Raw genomic sequence first — 21,494 nt, forward strand, 5'->3', positions numbered from 1 at the left:
TATTACCTAGGTTTTCTTCTAGGATTTTTATGGTATTAGGTCTAACATTTAAGTCTCTAATCCATCTTGAATTAATTTTCATATAAGGAGTAAGGAAAGGATCCAGTTTCAGCTTTCTACTTATGGCTAGCCAATTTTCCCAGCACCATTTATTAAATAAGGAATCCTTTCCCCATTTCTAAAACAAGGTTATCTATTGATCAGTTGGTGAAAATGTTGTGATCAGAGGCTCACAGGAACCTAACCCTGCGCTTCCCGCAGAAGCAATGGTTCAATGTTTGTGTATTCAGAGTTCACAGCAACATTACAGGGCATAACTACTGTGAATAGTGAGAGCCAGCTGTAATTGGTTTGTTAACTGAAATAAATATTAAAACTGAGGGAACTGTTAGGCCTGCAAAGGACCTGGACTGCTCATTTTGTCTCTGGAGAGGACATGTCAGATAGGAGGATGAAAACAAGAAAGGGGGAAACTTGCATGTCACTGAAGACAATCATTATTCCTGACTCCTGAAATGTAATTACATGACTTTTTAAACCTTCTTCTCAAATATATGAGCCTTTACTTTCCTAGATGGTTTGGAAAGAAGGGTACAACATGCAGGCAGGAATGGCCGAAAGGACTCCGGAAGGTTCATCCTAAAGAAACAGGCTGAGACAGACGGTATGGCAGCAACAGGGGAAGCCATCCAGGGAAGAAAGGGGTTAATCAGGTGGAGTTCAGATTTGGATAAGATGGAGTTGCAGGCAGGAAGCAGAGATGAGCTCTGATCTTGGATCCGCAACTCTCTACCTTTTATTGCTGTGAACTGGGGGTGGAATGCATGGTAATCTGGAGCATCTTGTCAAGCATCTGGATATTTGTAGCAGGCCAGGTTGAAAATAGTCACCAAGGGAAGAACCTGGATCAGCTTGTGGAGTACAGAGTTGAGACAAGCCAGAGGAGTCAGAACCGTGGACAGCTCCTCTTGCCTCTGCCTGTGCCCCAAGACTGCTGAGTGATTTCTACAGAGTATGGTCCTTAACACAGCATCCTCAGTCTTTCTGGCTATATTCTCCACTCTCACCCCTCATGAATAAAATGCCCATATTGTAAATGGCCCTGGCATGGAAAAGTGGGGTCATCGTAGTCTACATGAAATTCTTCCTTCTCCAGTTTTCTGGGCTGACTGGGAAGATGTTAGGGAACCCCCTGCTTCTGGTCTCATAGTGAGCCTTAGAGGAAGGGCTCAGGCTCCTGGGGGATACCACTTCTTCCTTCTCAGGGTTCTAATTCCTTTGGTGTCTCTGCTATTTCTGAGATAGAGGTTATGGCAGAACAGGATTAAAAGACCTAGTATTTCTCAGCTCTCTGGGGGGAGTCTCAATTAAACTAACATTTATTAAGTCCTCACTATGCTCCAGGCGCTGTTATAGGCAGTTTTGAAGATAGAGATGAATAAGGCATGATTCCTATCCTCAACGGCAATGACATCTTGCCAGTGTGCGCTGGTAGCCAGACAGAGAGTTGGAAGCCCACAGACATAATGTGATTCTTTCTGATTAAGGCAGGGACATAGTTTCTGGGAACATACTTCCTAAACAATAGTTTAGGCACTTTAACAGGAGGGACTGTAGACAAGCAAGTTAGGGTAGACAGACCTTGTCCCCACCTTCCACACCCCCATGCCTGCCACCCTTACTAATCTGATCTGTCAAATCCCTCTAATTAGGCCTGTGAAGATACACAGAATGTGGCTCAATGCTTTCACACTTGTCTTGACTTCATGATCACTGTTGAGTGTCATGGGAAGATCTCATCCTGATCTTGTGAAGTGTCTGGGGCAGGAGATGGTCCTAATGATTATGGCTACCGTTATTCAACCAGACTTGGGAAACCTGCTGCTAGTCCTAAGACAATCAGAATGGATGATGAGAGGGAAGGAAAAAAACTCAGGAGTCTTTGTTTTCATCTTGGGAAAGAGGAGAGGTGCATTAAGGATGTTTGAGCATGATTTGAAAGTATGTTTCTTTCCACAGACTCATAATGCCACTTGAATGATCAAATGAGGAAGAAGAGTTCCCTTCCACTGCATGCTTTTCTGGACTAGACTACCTCGGATACACCCTGATATTGGGGGATGTAGCAAACAGAGATAAAGAGGCTGCCTTTCATCACCTCATCTTCTTTTTGACCACCTGACACAGTGGCTGGTGAGGGTGCAGAATGGTGGCTGGCAAGATGGGCTGGCACACAGAATTGTGGATTAGAACAGGCATCAGAAGTCCTGGGTTTGGGTGATGGCTGTTTCCCTTCCTTGCTGTGTGGTTCCAAGTAAGACATTCAAACCTCACTGGGTCTCAATATTACTTGGTTGTAAAAAGAGGAGCAATAAAGTGCTTTTGCTGCAGTAATTCAAAAAGGTTTCTATTTGTTTGTTTTTTATTGTTTTGTTTTGTTTTTTTTGAGACAGGGTCTCACTGTTACCCAGGCTGGAGTGCAGTGATGCAATCACAGCTCACTGCAGCCTTGACCTCAAGTGATCTTCCCATCTCAGCCTCCTCAGTAGCTGGGACTACAGGCATGAGCTACCACACTTGGCTATTTTTTGCATTTTTGGTAGAGATGGAGTTTTGCCATGTTGCCCAGGCTAGTCTCAAATTCCTGGGCTCAAGTGATCTGCCTACATCAGCCTCCCAAAGTGCTGGGATAGCAGGTGTGAGCCACAGCACCTGGCCTCACAAAGTACTTTTGAGGATCAAATGTTTGTATCTTTAATACCAAACTGAGTCCCAGGCATGTCATGAATACTGTATATGTTCTGTATATAATGTTCATCATATAAATGACTGGTGGGATACACTGAAATTTGAAAACTGTGCAGTGCTGTGTAAGTATTTTTTATTTTATTGCTTTGAAAACTATTTTATTAATGCCTAGTCTGAGCTTATGCTGTGTTATGGAAAAAAATTTTAACTGTTTAATCCATGTTAAAGTAAAATAGTTTAGCTCCTATAGAAGAGAGGTTGCAAACTGCTGAGTTGGGTTTCATCAGTGACCATGAGAGATAGGTTAGTCCTCAGCGGGGGTTTCGAAGAAGTGAGGAGCAACACAACATTCAGGACAGCTCTGGGCAGCCATTTGGGAGACCCAGCAAAGGCTAGAGAAGGCTTTGAGCAGATAGCTTTGCAGAGACATGTTTCTACAGAAGATAAAAGAGGTGAATGAAGAAAGCAGTATGCATCAAGGAGGTGGAATTTAATATTTAACAACTCTATTATAATCATACCAAATAGAACTTATAGGCCCAAAGCCAGAGAAAATAAAGAGTGGCTTACAGACAGCAAAATGATAACCAAAGAAATGTTAAGAACATGAACGTCATCACAGTTACAGAAATGACAAACCATTCCTTAGGCACTGCGTAGTTAAAAATAAGTTTCTCACTTGGTTTATATCCTATTTCATAGTTTATATTTATAAGTGAATTCAACTACTTTAGGATTACTATTATAAACAAGCATAATCCTTTTTCTATTTTTAAATTTTAATTTTAATTTTTATTTTTTTGTTGAGACAGGGTCTCACTCTGTCATCCAGGCTGGAATGCAGTGGCGAAATCGTAGCTCACTGCAGCCTTGACCTCCTGGGCTCACGCAATCCTCCCATCTCAGCCTCCCAAGTAGATGGGGCCACAGGTGCATGCCACCATGCCCAGCTATTTTTTAAAATAATTTGTAGAGATGGGATCTCACAATGTTGCTTAGGCTGGTCTCGAACTCCTGGGGCTCAAGCAATCCTCCCACCATGGCCTCCCAAAGTTCTGGGATTACAGGCATGAGCCACTGCACTCGGCACAAACATAATCGTTTATAGAAAATCCATGGGAAATGAATTTAGCTTTTATTCCCTTAATTTTTATGTCTGAACTAAGTCAAATTAATGGGCTGAAATCACAAACAATGGAGAACCACTAATCACCCAGGGAGAAAGCAGGAGGAACTAAGCTTTATCTCTAAAAATATTTGCCCAGAAATACTGTCTCTTTAGTACTGATGGAAGCATCAATGTGGTGGTCATCAACTGTTCGGTTGCCTGCCACCCTGGGGTAATCAGAGTCAATGTGATGCGAAGGAGGGAAGAAGGGCTCAGGAGGGGAGCTGAGGGCCGCCCTCCCACCAACCTGGCCTTGAGTGGGAGCTACCTTTGTTGTCGTGCCAGACCCTCAGCTTGCAGAGGTGGCCCAAGCTCAGCATGTCAGGGAAGTTGAATGTGTCCGTGTTGTTCCGCTCAAACTTATTCCAGTTTGCCGACTGCTTCAGGGCCAGTGTCCCACTGTCCCCGTTCTCCCCGAAGATGATGATGAACACATTGGCATCAGTGCCTGCTCCTGGGGGGTACACAAGGTGAGGCTTAGGGTGCCAGCCTCTTTGACACACAGCCCTCTTGCTCTGGCCTTGATCCCGGACTCCTCAGAGGAGCCAGGGGTACAGGTGGACAGAGTACAGGCTCAAGAAGGCCAGGGGTGAGGTTGGAAAGGGTCAATTAATGTCCTAGGTCTCCAATTCTCTTCTTCATCTTACCTTTGTGCCTTACAAAAGCTTTCGGTCTAACTGGAGTTGTGGTCAGCAAGTGTGAATGGTTTAGTACAAAACTCATCTATTTCTGGGGAAATACACCCAAACTTAAAAGGCGTGTCATATACGCTGTCTTTACAATTTAGAAACATAGGCTACCTCCTGCACAGTGTGGGTTCAGAAGGAAGCAGGGAAGTTCTGTGCTCCCTAAATCTGTCTCTGATTGACATTCTACACTAGAGCTTCATTTCATTTGCTTAAGCCAAATACAGGTATTGGCCCAAATCAAAAGCAAATGCTTCTGGAAGGGGTGAACCAGTGAAGCTTTTCTGACACACATCTGTGGTTATCAATGAATTTATTATTTTCTGAGTGCATCATAAAGGGATGGAGGGGCCTGAAAACTTGGGGACACTTGGAACTTTAAGCAATAGGGGTGAAAATTCCATTGTGAGAATAGGAAGAAAGGAGGTACCCCCAACAAAATTTACTAGCTTTATTGACCTATCATTCATGCCTGAGATTCTACCATGAGAGCTTCATTTCTTTGGCAAGAGGCTACACTGTTGAAAATGTAAGCTACCATGGCCAACAAGTTAATCCTTCATTCACCATTTATAATTAATGTGATGAGCTTGCCAGATTCTTTGCAATGGCTCCTGGAGAGCAGACTTGGGATAGGGGAGTGTAGGTAGCATGTCCCCCATGCCTAGACGACAGTGTGTTCCCTCTCAGCTCCTGGCCTTTGACATGCTAGTACTTTTGATTAGAAGGCCCTTCCTCTGGGTGCCCTGTCTGCCTGGCTTCTGTGTTTGTGTTTCTGGACTTGACTTTGGCATTGCATCCATCAGAGCATCACCACACTGCACTGTGGTTGCTCCAATGAAGGTCAGACCTGCAAGGGCCTGGGCAGCACATCTGTATCCTAAGACCCACAGCCAAAGCCAGCACATGGTAGATGGCCACCAAGCACACGGGTCCGAGCATGCCTGAGGTGCATGGCGCTTGGGTGAGCAGTGCCAGGCAGCAGAAGGAAGATGGGAAGGCTCTGCGTCAAGCCAGAGCCATTGGAAATGTACCATTTCCAAAAGTGCTGACCATACTCCCCAGTCATGTTCTCCCCTATTTCCCCAAGGGAGGAGGGAAGGAACCAGTCACTCACTGGGAGGAAATGTTTTGTCCAGACAGAAAGTGACACACTGTAGAGAAGACTTGGATTGACTAGATTTTGGAAGGCCATATAAAGAAAAACGCCCTGACAAGAAACCAGGGCCTCAGCCCAAATTTGAGGGTTGGAGGGACAAGGGAGCAGGAGGTGTGAGGGACCCCCAACCCACCCAGGATGTTGCTGGTCTTAACTGCGACGGTGTAGGAGGTCCACTCCATCATTTCTTCCTCATCGATAACGGCACACATTTCACACACCAGGGTCTTCTTGCCCTTCCGCTGGGACAGCCAGTCTCCATAGTAGAACATAGTCAGGTCTCCAGTGTTCATGTTCTTCAGTAGGATCTGGGGGAAAGGGAGCCACCGTGGGAATGCCCTGCCCTCCCTCACCTCCACCAGCACCCACTGGCCCATGCAGCCCCTCCCCGAATCCCAACCCTGGAGATCCCAGACCTGAGACAAGCGCTTGCGACTGAGACCCAGGGGGTGTGGAAAGGGCCCTTTCCAGGACAAAGGCCCTGTCCTGTGTGCTTGCCATGGGGTTTGAAGTCCTCACGAGGACTGCCCTAGCTTGGGATTTGGGAATGGGCAATTCACCTAAAACTATCCTCAGAAGTACCTGTCACTGTGCACAAGAGATGTTTGCTGAATGAGTGACAGAAAAACAGACCACCTGGGAGCAGAGTGCTGACATCTGCAGGATAGTCCTTGGTGTGGGCCCCATATTTTTGACTCAAGAAAATCTGCTAATGGCTGAACAGGGGAGGAGGAGCCTGAGGCAATGCAGGACAGCTGGCCTCTGGTAGATGAGGATGCATGGCCTGACTTAGGCAGGGGACTGCAGGGCTTTGTGTTATGGGTGAAATTGTATTCCCCCAGAGTTCATATGTTGAATTCTTAACCCACAGTCCCTCGGAATGTGACCTTATTCGAAAGGGGATTGTTATAGGTGTAATCAGTTCAGATGAGGTCATTAGACTGGGCCCTAGTTCAATCTTCTACCACCCAGACAAGCACCCAGAACACCATGCAAAGACTGGCAAGATGCTGCCCCGAGCCAGGGAACTGCCAGAAGCCAGGAGAGTGGCCCAGAACAGATGCTTCCCTAGAGGGAGTGTGGCCCTGCCGACACCTTCACCTTGGACTTCTGCCTCTATGACAGTGAGGGGGTAATAAATGTGTGTTGTTCCAAACCTCTAGTCCGTGATGTTTTTTTATGCACCTGATTCTAACACACACTATGTAGGGAGGACACCACACACATATTGGTGTGCCTAGGACCTCGTGTGACACGGAGGCTGCAGGAAGGTCATCTTCGTCAGCATAGTCATTGCCTTCGTGAGTGTGGGGCTGCAGGTGAGGCTCCTCCTGGCTGCCAGGGGCCTCCAGTTTTGGAGCCACTCTTAGCATGGAAAGCCGTTGGACTCCTAACATCATGGTGGTTCTCATCAAAATAAGTGAAGCTTAGCCCTATGCCCTGGATGCTCTTCTTTCTGCCCTGGAGCAGCAAGTGTTAATGACTCTCCTCTGGGCAGCTTGGAGGCACAGAGCCGCACAGCCTGGGGAAGGTGAGGAAGTGATGAGAGGTCCTGAGAAGGAGCAGCTGCCTTCCTTTCTTGGTGGAAACTGAGTCTGTGGCCATGTGCATGTGTGTGTGTGCACATGTGCCCTTGTATAGGTATGCTGGGAAGGGTGTGAGGATGGAGGCAGAACTAAGAAATCCCGTGCTGCTGTTGCTCCTTGAAGATCCCAGCATCGCATCCCCAAGGCTGGCTTCAGCCCAACTGAGAGCCCAAGGATCCAGGATCCTCAGGCAGGGTGCTGACGACCAAGCTCAGACTCAGAGGGCCACAGTGGAAAAAGAGGCAGCTACCTAACTCCACGATCACAGAGGCCCCAGTAAGCTTTCTGCCATCCTGCCTGAAGTTCCCACCATGGCAGCCTCTCTCTGCCCCAGGCCTTGCTCCTCCTCTCTCAACCCTCCCAGCTGCTGTCCTGAAGGAAGCCCACACCACCCCTCCCCTTCCTCGGGTCTCTGTCCACGTAAAGTTGACAGCTCAAGTTGAATTACCTGACAGTTGCTTCAGTTCTCACTGGACACAAATAAATAAAACGACATTCTCGGATTAATTCATGCCAAAGGGCATGCTGAATCATATGGGCTGGGTTCATGTAATGATCCTCTATGGTGACATTTGTTTTAGCAAGGTCCATTGACAAGCCAGAGGAATAGGGGGAAGGGGTGGGTGGTGGCTGGAAGGAAGAGTGAGGGTCTAGACATTTTACCCTCTCCAGGAACCACTCCGGCCGGCTGCCCAAGCCATCAATCCGGATCCGCATCTTGGTGAATGGAGCAATGTCTAGGATCTCCATGATGAAGGTGTCATTCTGCTCCCGCTCAAACCTGGGTGTGGAGAGGAGGGGCATGAAGAAGGGAAGCTGGCCATTGGGGAGGGCTGGGCCAGGCCAGAGGCCAGGTTTGGCGTGAGGGAGAAGATTAGGCCTTTACTCAGCAGCCCCTCTGCTCTCAGCAACTCTCCACCAGCCCATCTCTTACATCCCAGATGTGTTTCTGAAAGACTGGGTTAAGTGGGTTTGGCTAGTAGAAATGGCCCTGAACCAAGAGCTACCAGTGCTGGGTTCTAATCTCATTCTACCAGTCACCTAGAATAGTCCCAGTTCTTTTCTAGAACTTGGTTTTCTTACCTGTGGTCTGGAGAATAACACTAGCCCTGCAATCTCACAAAACTGTGATGAAGACCAAATGGATGTGAAATCAATTTAAAATGGAAAAAGAATTCCATGCCTGAAAAGCTTTAAATGAGGTTCTGTGCATGACAGGGCCATTGCCAATGGTGGGGCAGGTGGTGCACCGCACAACTCTAGATGGCATCATTCGCATTTTTCTATTTGCCATCTGCAAAACTGAACACAGTGCCCTGAATTGGGTAATGCTACTGCCAACTGTAAAGCAGTAGGCAAATAGAAGGTAATGCTGCTTTTGTTGCTATTATTATTTTCCTGCTGAATGACCTCATCATCTCAGAGATGCTCTATCTTTATTCCTTGCTGCTCTTCCCACAGTGCCGCATGTACAATTCGACCTTCAATGCTGACTGATTGCTTGACTGCTGACTGATTCCAGATGATACTGCTGATAGGGCCCTGGAGTAATGCAGGTGGCACTGGAGATGTGGCTCTGCATGGCAATCATCATGCTTCCTTGAATACAAGACATATTTTTATGTATTTTAAAAACAGAGGCCATAGCCAATGGGGGCTGAGACTTAAATATTGCAAATTGAGAACTAACTACTGCTAGTCTTAAAGGTGGTGATGAAACAGAGACAATTTCTTCTGATAACTTGCTGTGTGCATTTTACAATTATTAGAAATGAAAAAGTTATCCCAAAGTCAGCCCCATATCCCTCCTCCTCTAATTGAAGCCCCATCTGTCCCTCTGGGCATAATGGAAACTGTAAGGGGGTGCTCATGTCACATTCATGTCACACACTGAGATTTTCTCAAATAATCTTTCAATTCCTTATTCTTGCCAGGAGCACGATTTTGCAGATCAAAAGAGCTTTAGAATTCTTTGCTTTGCATGTCTCTTTAATTTTCACTCTTTGAATTTAGCCAAGTGTCTTCATTTTATGGAGATTTTATGGTGGGACAGGTGTAAGGAAAAGGGGAGGAGAAACAAGCTTTTCTTCTGGAAGACTGCAAGGAGATTACATTTACCCCCTCACCCTTCATTCCAGGCTGAACCCCAATTAACCTGGATGGACTTCCTCTGTTTGGTGTAAAAGCATCTAAAGTGAAGGCCTTTATTTGTCCTTCAGTCTTCCCAACTCACTAGCCACATCCTTCCAGGTGCCCTGGACCCCCTCCAGACACCTCAGTTGACACAGTAGGATTCTCACCCTTTGGAGAGGTGCCTGCCTTTGAGCTCAGGATTCCCACTCTTTGGAGAAGTGCCCGCCTTTGAGCTCACAGGGACAGGGCTGTTGTGTGACCCAGGATTTTTGCTGCTCATCTACTCAAAGGAGCCTCTACTCAGCAGTTGAGGAAGTGGTGTCTGGGAAGGGCCCCCTTTGGCTGCCCCTCACGTCCTTCCTATTCTTGTTTCCTTCTGTTCCTGCCTGTTGTAAAAGGGTGTCCTTAAGGAAGAGCCCAGCAACTACTCCCTCACTGGGCTCCATGACTGAGCACAGCCTGAAGGCTAAACAGGGCCAAAGGCTTAGGCTGCAAGGGCAACTATTTCATGGGAGAATTTTTGGCATTGCTACAAAACCAAAAGGGAAAGGTTATGGTTAGGGACCCTGGGAAAGGGCTGGCTAGCAGATGGATATGGATGACGTGGGGTCTAAAGTCCATCAGGCTGAGCAGCTGCTCAGGCAGTTTGTGACATCTTAGGGGCATAGCTGGGGCTCTTAGGATTGGCCAGGGTGAGAGTGCCAGCCTTAGCTTTGCTCTAGACCACTCTCCTTCCAGTCTGAAGTTCTCCATACCCAAGGCCATTGAGCTTATGCTTGAAATCGCCTTTGAAAAAATTGTTAACAGTGAGAAATTTTGGCAGTGAAAGAGATCCGATTTAACCAACTCCCATCTTGCCTTTAGCCTTCAAACTTCCCTTGATTCTTCCTGGGTTTGGGTCAAGCTAACTTTGGGAGACATTTAGTGTATAGTTTAAATGATAATAGCCCTTCCATAAAGTTAAGGGCAGACCACCAGCCTCGGAGGACAAGAGAAGCCTGAATTCTGCTAAAACATAGACATAAACATTGCCAGCCATTACTCCAGAGGTCACAAGATACGCACTTCCCCAATTACCCCTGCAGATAACAACATCGCCATTGTAAACAGAAGACTGGCCTTTTGAGATGTCTTTTCAGTTTTTTTGCATGTCTGATGACCAATGGCTCCACCTGGACCTGCCAACTCTTGTGGCCCCACCCAGAAATGACTCAGCATGCAATGAGGACCATTTCCCAAACCCCTATGATTGTACCCCCAAACCAATCAGCAGCAAGCACCCATTGCCTAGCCACCCCCACTTCTCCCAAACTCTCCTGGAAAAACCCTAGTCTCTGAATTTTCAGGGAGGCGGATTTGAGTAATAATATAATTCCAGTCTCCAATTTAGCCAGCTCCACATGTGTAAAACTCTTTCTCTATTGCAATTCCCCTGCTTTGATAAATCAGTTATCTCTGGGCTGCGGGCAAAGTGAAACTCCTGGGTGGTTCCATGCTTAGACAGCTCTACTGATGGGGCCCCATGGCCAAACTTGCAGCTCTTTTCCTTTTAGGACAGCCATGGCCAACCTTTAGTAAGTTTTGTTACATTGAGTTCTGCCACCAGAACAAATTGTTGAATTGTCAACATCTGACCAACCTCAATGCCTCTACTCTCTTCCCTCTCTATCCCTTTGAAACAAGCCACTGGACCTCTCCCTTCTCCAGGCTCCTCAGTGGAATACTATGCAGCAACAAAAATGAGCGAAATCACAATCACACTCAACAGTTCAGGAAAATATGAAAAACCTGACGCTGAGTGAAAGAACTAAGACACAAAATAAGATATATGGCCTGATTCTATTTATGTACCATTCAAATCCAGGTGATATAAAAGCCTATTGTTAGGGATGAAATCCAGGTGATATGAAAGCATAGACCCATGAGATGGAGACCAAAAAAGAAAGGAAACAAGGAAATGTTGACCTTAAAAACTGAGAACTGGCAAGATTTAACTTCTCAGCCTGAAGGCAGTGTGGAGGGTTTACACAAGTTTTTGCTTTATAAGTATAATAATGTATGTACTTATATATATATATATATATGTATGTTTATGATAAAATGTTTAAAAGTGTAAATGTCTCTAGAACCTTTGACTGTTCTTCATGTGGCAGAATTTTCAGATCCATGCTCTGTGGCTTGTAGCCCTTGTGGCAGGCTGAAAAATGGTTCCCCAAAAGATATCCATGTTATAAATCTTGGAATCCATGTATATAACTGTATGGTAAAAAGAAAAGGGAGGTCTTTGCAGATGTAATTAAGTTAAGAGGCTTAAGATGGGGAGATTATCCTGGATTATTCCAGTGACCCCTTAATGTAATCCTAAGAGTCCTTATAAGAAGGCAGAGAGAGAGAGATCAACACACACACAAAGGAGGTGGGATGTGAAGATGGGGCAGAGATGGTAAGACCTGGCCTTGAAGGCTGGAGTGATGCGGCACAAGCCAAGGACTGCTGGCAGCCACCAGAAGCTGCAAGGAGTGGATTCTCCTCCCAGAGCCCACAGGGTACATAGCAGTGCTGACACCTTGATTTCCACCCACAGATTCTGATTTCAGATTTCTGGCCTCTGGATAAATGAGAGAATAAAATTCTGTTGTTTTAATTACCATATATTTGTGGTAACTTTGTATCACAACCTCAGGAAATTAATATAGCCCCAAGTGGTGTGAATGGAGAACTTTGGGACCAGAAAGCAGGTAGACAAGGGGAGGCTGCCCTGGAACTCACACAGAGAAAATTCCAAGCCTGGGATTGGTGAGTAGTAGGGAGGTTGGCTTCAGTGATGATGTAAATGTCCATGGGTGCTGAAGTAACTGGCACACAAAAGACAGAGCCTCCAGTCCCAGGCTCTGCCGATCTGGGCTCCTCAGAGACCACTGGGAAAACTGGACCTTGTGCATCCCCCATTAGACATACGAGGTGATGGGGAGCTGCATACCTATCTCATGGGCATCTTTGCTGTGGTTTGAGAGTAGAACAAGGCCAAATCTCAAACAGATTCTAAGTCTATTCTTGAATGCCATGATCAGACCTAGTATATATCTGTCAGTCTCCTCTTAAAGGGCAGCCCTTGAGCTACAGATGATGCTTTGAGAGGGGTGCCCAGCAGTGAGTGCTGGAACCTTTCAATTGCCTGACCTGGGTGCCCCTGGAAGGCAGCAGTTCCTGGAACTCAGCTTTCCTTCCTCTTCTCTCAGACCACCGTCATTCATGGTGTCCCCTGGGACTCACCTCCAACCTCCTTGAGAAAGACTCAACCTTCCCACCCAAGTCTTTTGCCCATGGAGTCCCCAAAGATAAGACCTTTCCAGTCTCAGAACTTTATTGCTAACCAGACTAAGATTCAAGTGATAAACATGTGGAAGAGAGAGTCAAAACTCACAAGCTGGCCGGGCGCGGTGGCTCAAGCCTGTAATCCCAGCACTTTGGGAGGCCGAGACGGGCGGATCACGAGGTCAGGAGATCGAGACCATCCTGGCTAACACGGTGAAACCCCCGTCTCTATTAAGAAATACAAAAAACTAGCCGGGCGAGGTGGCGGGCGCCTGTAGTCCCAGCTACTCGGGAGGCTGAGGCCGGAGAATGGCGTGAACCCGGGAGGCGGAGCTTGCAGTGAGCTGAGATCCGGCCACTGCACTCCAGCCTGGGCGACAGAGCGAGACTCCGTCTCAAAAAAAAAAAAAAAAAAAACAAAAAAAAAAAACTCACAAGCTTACTACAGCCCTGGACATGGTCACAACCAAATACTTCCCGATCTTCTCCTGAAAGGACAACTGGAATCCTATTTGACTGTCTGTCCTCTGTTTCCATTTCCTTGAGCTCAGCCTCTTTCCATGCTTTTTGCAGTAAGGGTTAGTGAAAGTAACAGGCCATCCTGAGGGGTAAACCCAATAGAACTCTTTTGTGACACAAAAAGGGACCCAAAATCTTTTCTGTGTCCAGTCCAAGGAAGTTTCCATTTCACTAGGTCTCTACTGGGCCTAGGCATGATCCCTCACAGGCATTTACTTCTCACTATAGAAATAACACAACTCTTTGTCTAAAAATAGCTTCTACACCCACTGGACACCAATCACCTCAAATCCCTCTGTTAGAGACTCATCTCCTGAAAGTACGCATTACCTTTTAGGGCATCATTTTTTCTGAATGCCATATTAATTCACAAGCATCTCGGTGGGAGTTAATTTACCAGAACCATTTTCTCTGAAGTGGTAAGATGAGAAGTTACGAAATTTAGCTGGGGAGTGGGATAGAGTGAATTGCTATTGGCTGTTGTAAGCTTTGGCCCCTGGGTACAGCATCTGACTGCAGGAGCGTTGCAGCAGGCAGAAGCCTTGTGATACCTTCTGTGTGAATGCATGCATGTCTCAGCCTCATTCTGGTCACACACCATTTCTTGGGGAAAGTATCACCTTGCACAGTACCAAGCTGTGCCCACGACACATGCCCAGTGGGTCTTTCTGTCTACGTTCCCTAGTCAAGATGCAGACATTCTTAACAAGGACTTCAGGACACAGGTGAAACATCAGGCCACATGCAAATGAAAATATCAAAACATGTCTCGGGTAACAACTCTGAGCTTGCAAACCAGGGTTATTAAGAAATGATGGCTCTCCTCACAAAATAAATTTTTATTCAGAAAAAAAAAAAAATCCTTCAACTAGCAACATGCCTCAAAGCATTTACAATATGGTTGTATTTATAATAATGTGATTTTCAAGCAACATTTTTGGAATTTAGATACTTCCAGAAACAAGATGTCTCTTCTACCAGCAATTAAGCCTTGTACATCTGGAAAACAAGGTGGAATGTAGGTGTAGGATAATTAATCAGAAAAAATCCAGGAATATGGGGTTGGGTAATGATTAGAGTCAGAGTACAGAAGTAAAGACTATAGGAGGCTGAATATGCAAACAATAGTAGCCAGACCATGTGTGATAACAGAACTCTGAGCTACCTCCCCTGCAGCGACCATCCCAAGAAACCACGGTCTCTACAGAAATTGGCCCAGAATGATCAGGACTTGAGCAATGGCCCCCAGCTTCCCTATTTTGTCCCTGCTCCCAACTCAGGACTAACCAGACGGACGGACCAAATCCAAATATGGTCCCTAATACAATCATGTATGAAACCCCGATTCTAGCTACCCAACCTCCAGCTCTACCATGCCAAAAATAATGCTTCATTACAAAGCTCCTCCTCCTCCCACAGCATTCAAATCTCTACCAAACCAAGTGATGGTGGCTGAGTCTCTTGTTATAGCAAGCTCTAAGTAGAGAGTTTCTGTTCTCATTTGGTCTTCCATTATTTCTAGAATTAAGTTCAAATCCCAGTTCCCCTACTTACTTGCTGTATAACTTTGGGCAAGTTATTTCACCTCTATGTGTTTCAGGTATCTTATTAGTAATGTGGAGATAATAAGAGGGCAAAGAGTGATAAGAGGAGTGTTGTGAGTTAATATATGTTAAAAAGCACTTGCAACAGTGTCTGGCATGGAATAAATGTTCAATGTATGTTAGCCATTATTATTATCACCATTGCTGTTGATATGGGAATAATTCAAGGAGGAAATGGGAGTTGCAAAATGAGAGAGCAGAAGTGCTAAGAGAAGACAGGCAAAAACTTTCCCATCAGACCCCCAGGGATGAGCTGCATAGGGCCCATAGGATGGGCAAAGCTCCAGCTTGCATGAGCTGCTTTGTCCACATAAAGAAATGCTGCCTGGTCCCCAAAAGCTTCAGTAGCCACATCCTCATCATCACCAACAGCACCATCATCACAATTATTATCCCTACCATCATCACCTTCATCTCTATCACCACTGCCACCATCATCATCATCATCATCACCATCACAATTATCATCCCTACCATCATTACCTTCCTCCCTATCACCACCATCATCATCATAATTACCGTCATCACCATCATTATCATCATCACCATCATCACAATTATCATTCCTACCATCACTTTCACCCCATCATCATCACCACCATCATCATCATCCCTATCATCACCTTCATCCCTATCACCATCCTCATCATCACTACCACCATCACAGTCATCATCCCTACCATTCAGCACCATCAATATCACCAACCTCACTATCATCCACAATGTCCTCATCACCACCCCAATCCAGAAGTACTGAGTGCCTACTACAAGCAAGGCAAGAGCTAGGAGGTATGAGGGGCTCAAAAAGGAAGCCACCTGGGTCCTGCCCTCCAGCTAAGGGAAGGAGTGCTGTGTGTTCAGAGGCAAGTTGCTGTGGGTGGGATTTTGAAATGCTAAGCTTAGGCTCTGAGTCTGTCATCTCTGGTTCTTAAGATGTCAGGGGCCAGGGATGTTTGGGGGACAGCGGCTGAACATGGCAAACCAGCCCAAACCCAGGACTGTCTAAACTGGGAATCCAAGGGAGGGCACGGACAGTGAGTACTATAGGAAGGTCATCTTTAATGTCATTACGAATCACTAATGAGTGCTTTGGACTGGGGGCCATCTGGGTGTAGTTTGCAGTGCCACAGCTTAATGGCCATGGGACTTTGAGGATATGACTTTACCTTTCCATGCCTCAGTTTCTCACCTGTAAAATGGGGATGATAATAATTGGGTTATTATTATAGGGTTGTGGAAAAGATTAAGTGTATCAATACATGGCTTATTAGAGAACAATGCTTGGCACAAAATAAGCTCCTATAAATGTTAGTGTTGCTGTTATTGCTCTCCTTAGGTTAAGCTCTGTTAAGTTCAAGGACCTTTGTCTTCTTGGTTATATCATCTCTTCAGTGCCTGAGTCAGTGCCTGGCATATACTAGGTGTTCAATCTTTTTTTTAATGTTTTGAAAATTGACTGCATTTTATTTTGTAATCATTGAGACTTACAGAAAAGTTTCAAAAAAAAGAACAGAGCTTCTGTGCCCCTTTCACCTAGCTCTCCTTAATGTCAACATCTTATATTGCCATAGTACAATTAATGAAACTAAGACATTAACCATCAACTAATCTACCAACCTTACAATAAGCAATTCTGAGTACCAAATGAAAGAAAGAAGAAATGTTATGGGTAGAGGTGATCAAGGAATACTTCCTGGGGGAGGTAGATTTGAGCTGGCCCTTGAAAAAGAAAGGTATTGAGACAGAATAGACAAAGACAGAGGATAGAAGGCCTCATGATCTGCAGTGGGCATGTGAGAATCAGCCTGGCTGAAGGTAGGGTAGGGCAGAGGAGGAGAGTTGAATGTGGGAGGGGTGAGGGGCAGGGGCCACCTCCAGGTACCTGGCTTTCTTTTTGTCCAGCTGCATCTCCTCCGTGCTCCCGTTGATGCCATAGAGGGTCATGAAGATGTTGGAGTCAGTGCCCCCGCCAACCACATCGCCTGTCCACACCGTCATTTCATAGAGAACCTGCCATGAGAGGAATGCAGGTGCTGAGTCTCAGCCTCACCCTCCAACCCCACCTGACCTGCCTCAGTCTCACCAGAGAAAGAGACACGCTGTCCAAGTTCCACGGCTCTGGAAAGAGCCCTTCCTCGAATCAACTGTAAATGCCTGGACAGCAAGAGGCAGCCTTGTCACTTTCTTATGTCCCCCACTGTGCTCAGTCCCACCCTAGAAAGGAGTCCTGACAGAGAGCCCTTCTGCAATAGAAACATGATGGAAAGCCTGGCATTAACTGACTCTTTGTCAGTTGAATCCCAACCTAAGTTCAGCGTGCCAGCAGCGCATGGTGGCAAGACAGTGGCCTTTGGAGCCCTCCAGAGCTCCATGTGAATCCGAGATCTGTCACCTGCTGGCTGTTAGACCCAGGCAGATGCCTGACCTCACCAGCCTCTGCTCCCCTGTGGTAAAATAGGGATAAGCTCCCTTGCAGAGTGAGAGCTGCTGACAATTTGCATAGCGCCTGGTGCTGAGCCTGTCACCTGTGTGGCCCCAAGCAGCAGCCAAAGCTCTCGGTGTCAGTTCCCCTTCATGCCACAGCCTACACATGCCCTGCGGCTGTGAATGAGGGATGCCATCAGGAGTGATGTTTACAGAGGGAGTGCTGCCTCAATCCACTTGAGAAGTGGGACAATCCCCTACTTCCACGATGTTTCACTTGAGATTAGGGTATTGCCATTTAGCCTGAGGTGTGTGCCAAAGAGAATGTCTGCCCTCTGTCTCCACTGGAGGGTGAGGTGCAGCCTGCTCTTCCTGGTGTGCCTCCACCAAGCCCCCACCTCGGTTCTTCCTCTGTGAGGCAGCCTCGTGGCAAGAGAAAGCACTTACACTGTTCTAGAATGTTCTTTGGTCCCGGATTCTTACTCCCTTCCTTCTCACCAAGTGCCCCTGGACTCACAGTGAAGTCTGAAGGTTCAGGAGAGGCTCAGACTTACGGTCGGGGAAGGGCCATCTTGACTGTCTCCTTTGAATGTACCTGGCCCAGTGTGTCCCTTTTCTAGAGGCTGCTACATTCCTCTATCACCTGTGCAGGGGCCTGGTCCCCATTATCCAGAAGCCTGGACCTCCAAACCCGAGCTATTAATCACGGTGGTCATGTCCCCATGTGCCTGGAGGGGGCTGCATGCTTTTCTGGCAGCATCTAGAATCTCTGCCAGGACACTGTGAGGTTTGAAGTATTCTGTGCAGGCCTGGCCCGCAGGAGAAATTCAGGACATGTTTGCTGAGGGAACGGATGAAGAGCCTCTTACTTTACCAAGAAAATCCCCTTAGACCACCCAGCAAGGGCATTCATGATGGTCAGGAGGAGCCACTGGGAACAAAAGTGGGAGCCTAACACTTTTTTGCTCTTATCCAAGCAGGCATAAAAAATAGAATGATCAAAATGAATGCTTTAACAGCCCCATGGAGACTGGCCCCTGAGAGCTGGTCCATCCAACTCTTGTGTTCTCTGCATCCATCTTTCTCTCCTTTACACAGACACATCTCTTTTTATGTAATAAGTGTGTTTCCAAAAAGAGACAGAAACAGTGCTCTTGTAATTCTAGTCTGATATCAGGTGTCCTGGAGAGATGGCCAGCCCAAAGAACCCTGCAGCTCTTTGTAAAGTGACAAACCTATGTTCCTTTGTGCCGTGGATAACGGGTGTAGGTCTGGATTTTCCTGGACTAAAGGGCTCCAAGGGAGCTGCAGCTGCACTGCGTGGGGTGTGCATGTGTGCTGGGCGGTGGCACAGAGACACACACAGGCTAGGAAGTGGGTCAGGCGGAGGTCCCTGGATGAACTGTGTGCTCACCCACACCATCCGTCTGGCCACAGACAGAGATGTCTGGGGGGTGGGGGAAGGATGTGAGATATAGAAAGTGCTACTCTCTGACTCTCCAGCAGGCGGGAAGCAGGAGACTGGCAGGCACCACACTCCTGCCTGTCAAGGTTTCAGAACCCCACTTCTGTTTCCATATACAATGTAGGCAGAGCACACTCAGGTCCAGGTGGTTTCTTCTCACCTTTGTGGGACAGCTTCTGACCTGGTCCAAGAAGCCCACTGGTTTTGATTCAGGACCAGAGAAAAGGGCTGGGGCCTTCTGTTGACCCCATAGCCATGAGACAAAAAGAGAAACCAACAGGGTCAGGTGAAACAGAGGCTTCTGGGCCACCAAATGGCTGTGTGTCCTCGGATCCTAGCACCAGGCATCTGCCTTCTGCCTGGTCTGACCTGTGTGTTTATATAACTTATCCCAGGCCATTTGGCCAGTTACAGGTGGAGCCAGGACTGAAGCTCAGACCTCTTGCCCTCCAGGCTTTTCCAGTTAAGGAGGGTATTGTGTGGACACCACTGGCTGCATCGTGAGACTCAGAGGTTCACAGTATCCCAGATGCCATCTTTCCTATCACCACCCTACTGCTGTTGATGGTGGATCCTTTGGTGAATAATGACCCTGCCTGTCTACATAGAGCTGCTTCCTCACAAAGCTCTTCATGAACTGTGATCTCATTAATTCTCACCAAGATCCTACATGGAACAGGCCATGAGTAGCAGGGATGCATTATTTCCAAGCAGTGTATGGGAAGACCAAGGCCCAGAGAAATGAGATGACTTGCCCAAGGTCACACAGCAGCAGACCAGAAGAGAGTTCAGTCTGTGGCTCCTAGCAAAGCACATCTGGCTAGCACACCAGGCTGCAGCCCCTGCAGATACCCCAGTGATGAGTCTCCTACTTCTTCCACTTCTGTCTCCCCTGCTGCTCCCCACCTTAACCTGCACTGCCCTGGCCATGCATTGTACACTCACAGTGCCCCCCTACCTTCACCCCGATGTTCACCACCATGGCATCCAGGAGGTCGAAGACACGAGAGGTGATGCCATCGCCTCTGTCCTTGGCAAGCCAGCAGTTACAGTTCAACGTGTACTTAGTGCCCTGGGTAGGCACTGCCAAACACAACTCTTCCACCAGCCAGCAGCTCTCAGGGGAGGCCCCATCATGGCCCAGCTAGGAGGAGACACACCTGATCTGTGATGATCTGGGCACAACTGGGAAGGAAGTGCTCCCTGCCCAGCCCCCTCCCTCAGTGCTTCTTCCCAATGTGCTGTGCCCTTGCTGGCCCAGGTCCCTCCCATAAAAGTGAAGAGATTTTGCAGATATAATTACAGTCTCTAATTAGGTGACTTTGAGTGGGTTGAACCTAATCAGGTGAGCCCTTAAAAAAGCATGTCTAGATGTCAGAGGTGAAGAAGTTGGAGATATTTGAAGCAGAAGAGATTGTCTCCTATTGAACAAGAAAAGAGCCAAGTTTTGGAGATGGTCCCATGGTAGGGAATGGTGGGCCTCTATGAGATGAAGGCCTCAGTCCTACACCCCAAGAAAATGAATTCTGCCAACAACCAGTGAGCTTGGAAGAGGACCCCAAGCCTCGGATAAAATCGCAGCCCTGGCTGCAACTTGATTTCAGCCCACTGAGATCTTGAAGATGGACCCCCGCTAACTCACACCTAGACTCCTGATCCATGAAACTGTGAGATAATACATTTGTGTTGCTTTAAGGCACTAAGTTTGTGATACTCTGTTACACAGCCATAAAAACTAATACACAGAACATTCCCACTGGGTGGGTGGAAGACAGACACACAGAGGGGCAGGTGGCTCACCCAAATCACCTGGCTAGTTGGTTCTCCTCTGCTACCTGCTCTAAGGGGTGCTTCAGGTAGGCTGCTCTTCCCAGCCTGCACTCCCCCGCCCACCCAGGTACTGGTCAGCTCCGTCTGTCCCTATGGTGGTCACGATTATGGGGCCCCAAGAAGCCAGCACCTCTATTTTCTTGATGACGCCCACATCCAAGCCTGCAACGTAGAACTCCTCCACAGAGCCACGGCTGAAGCCCCTCTTCCCTCGGGGGTAGTCCAACCAGATGCGCTTACTACGTTCATCATCCTCTCCGATGAGGAAGATGAAGGCTCGGCTGTCAGTGGCTGCATCCTTGTGCTTCCCAGTGGTGACCGACACATAGTAGGGAATAACTGCAAGAGATCACGGGGCCCAGCCTCATAACAGACCAGGTGGACAAGGCACTGTCTCATAGGCTCACAGATTTGGAAGTGACCTCTGAGGGCACTGATCTCAGCTCCTTGCTCAGAGACGAAGTGCAATGAGCCCTTCAGACTGGTAAGTTATCTGTGGTGTGTGTCTCCTCTCCAAGGACTGAGGGAGTTGCTAACTCCCAACGTACAGACAAAAAGCAGCATTCTTGTCACTTGTTTGGAGTGTCAAGCTTCTAAAAGCTCTTTTGGCCAATTATCCTGCTTGAACCTAGCACTATTATGTGAAGGAGGGTAAGAAAAATAACCTCTCAACACATATAGGCATTATATGCCCCAAAAGCTCACTATGGTCAACAAAAATGCTGTTGGCAAAAGCAAGGTCTCATAGAAAGAAGGAATTTGAAGAACAATAAAAATGTATCATATATGCAACATAGTGAATGGAAGTCCTAGAAAACAGCAATTTCTAAAACACACCAGATTAATTAGCATAAAAC

General features: G+C 47.0%; 1 protein-coding gene across 5 annotated transcripts in view; it reads right to left on the minus strand.

The window, feature by feature from the left end:
- Positions 1-21,494, minus strand: part of LOXHD1 (lipoxygenase homology domains 1) — a 182,387-nt gene that overhangs the window by 26,701 nt on the left and 134,192 nt on the right. For 2 of the 5 annotated variants that reach the window (XM_025365186.1, XM_025365187.1), the window contains 6 exons: positions 20,768-20,976; positions 19,766-19,951; positions 16,801-16,928; positions 8,011-8,128; positions 5,895-6,069; positions 4,185-4,370 (listed from right to left, as the gene is read on the minus strand). In XM_025365186.1, coding sequence (XP_025220971.1) covers positions 4,185-4,370; positions 5,895-6,069; positions 8,011-8,128; positions 16,801-16,928; positions 19,766-19,951; positions 20,768-20,976 — 1,002 coding nt within the window. Of the gene's footprint in view, positions 1-4,184; positions 4,371-5,894; positions 6,070-8,010; positions 8,129-16,800; positions 16,929-17,555; positions 17,808-19,765; positions 19,952-20,767; positions 20,977-21,494 lie in introns of those variants that run through there. The other 3 variants (XM_025365189.1, XM_025365188.1, XM_025365185.1) reach the window with 2 other exon arrangements.

Source organism: Theropithecus gelada, chromosome 18 (genome assembly GCF_003255815.1).
Source record: "Theropithecus gelada isolate Dixy chromosome 18, Tgel_1.0, whole genome shotgun sequence".
Classification (NCBI taxonomy): domain Eukaryota; kingdom Metazoa; phylum Chordata; class Mammalia; order Primates; family Cercopithecidae; genus Theropithecus; species Theropithecus gelada.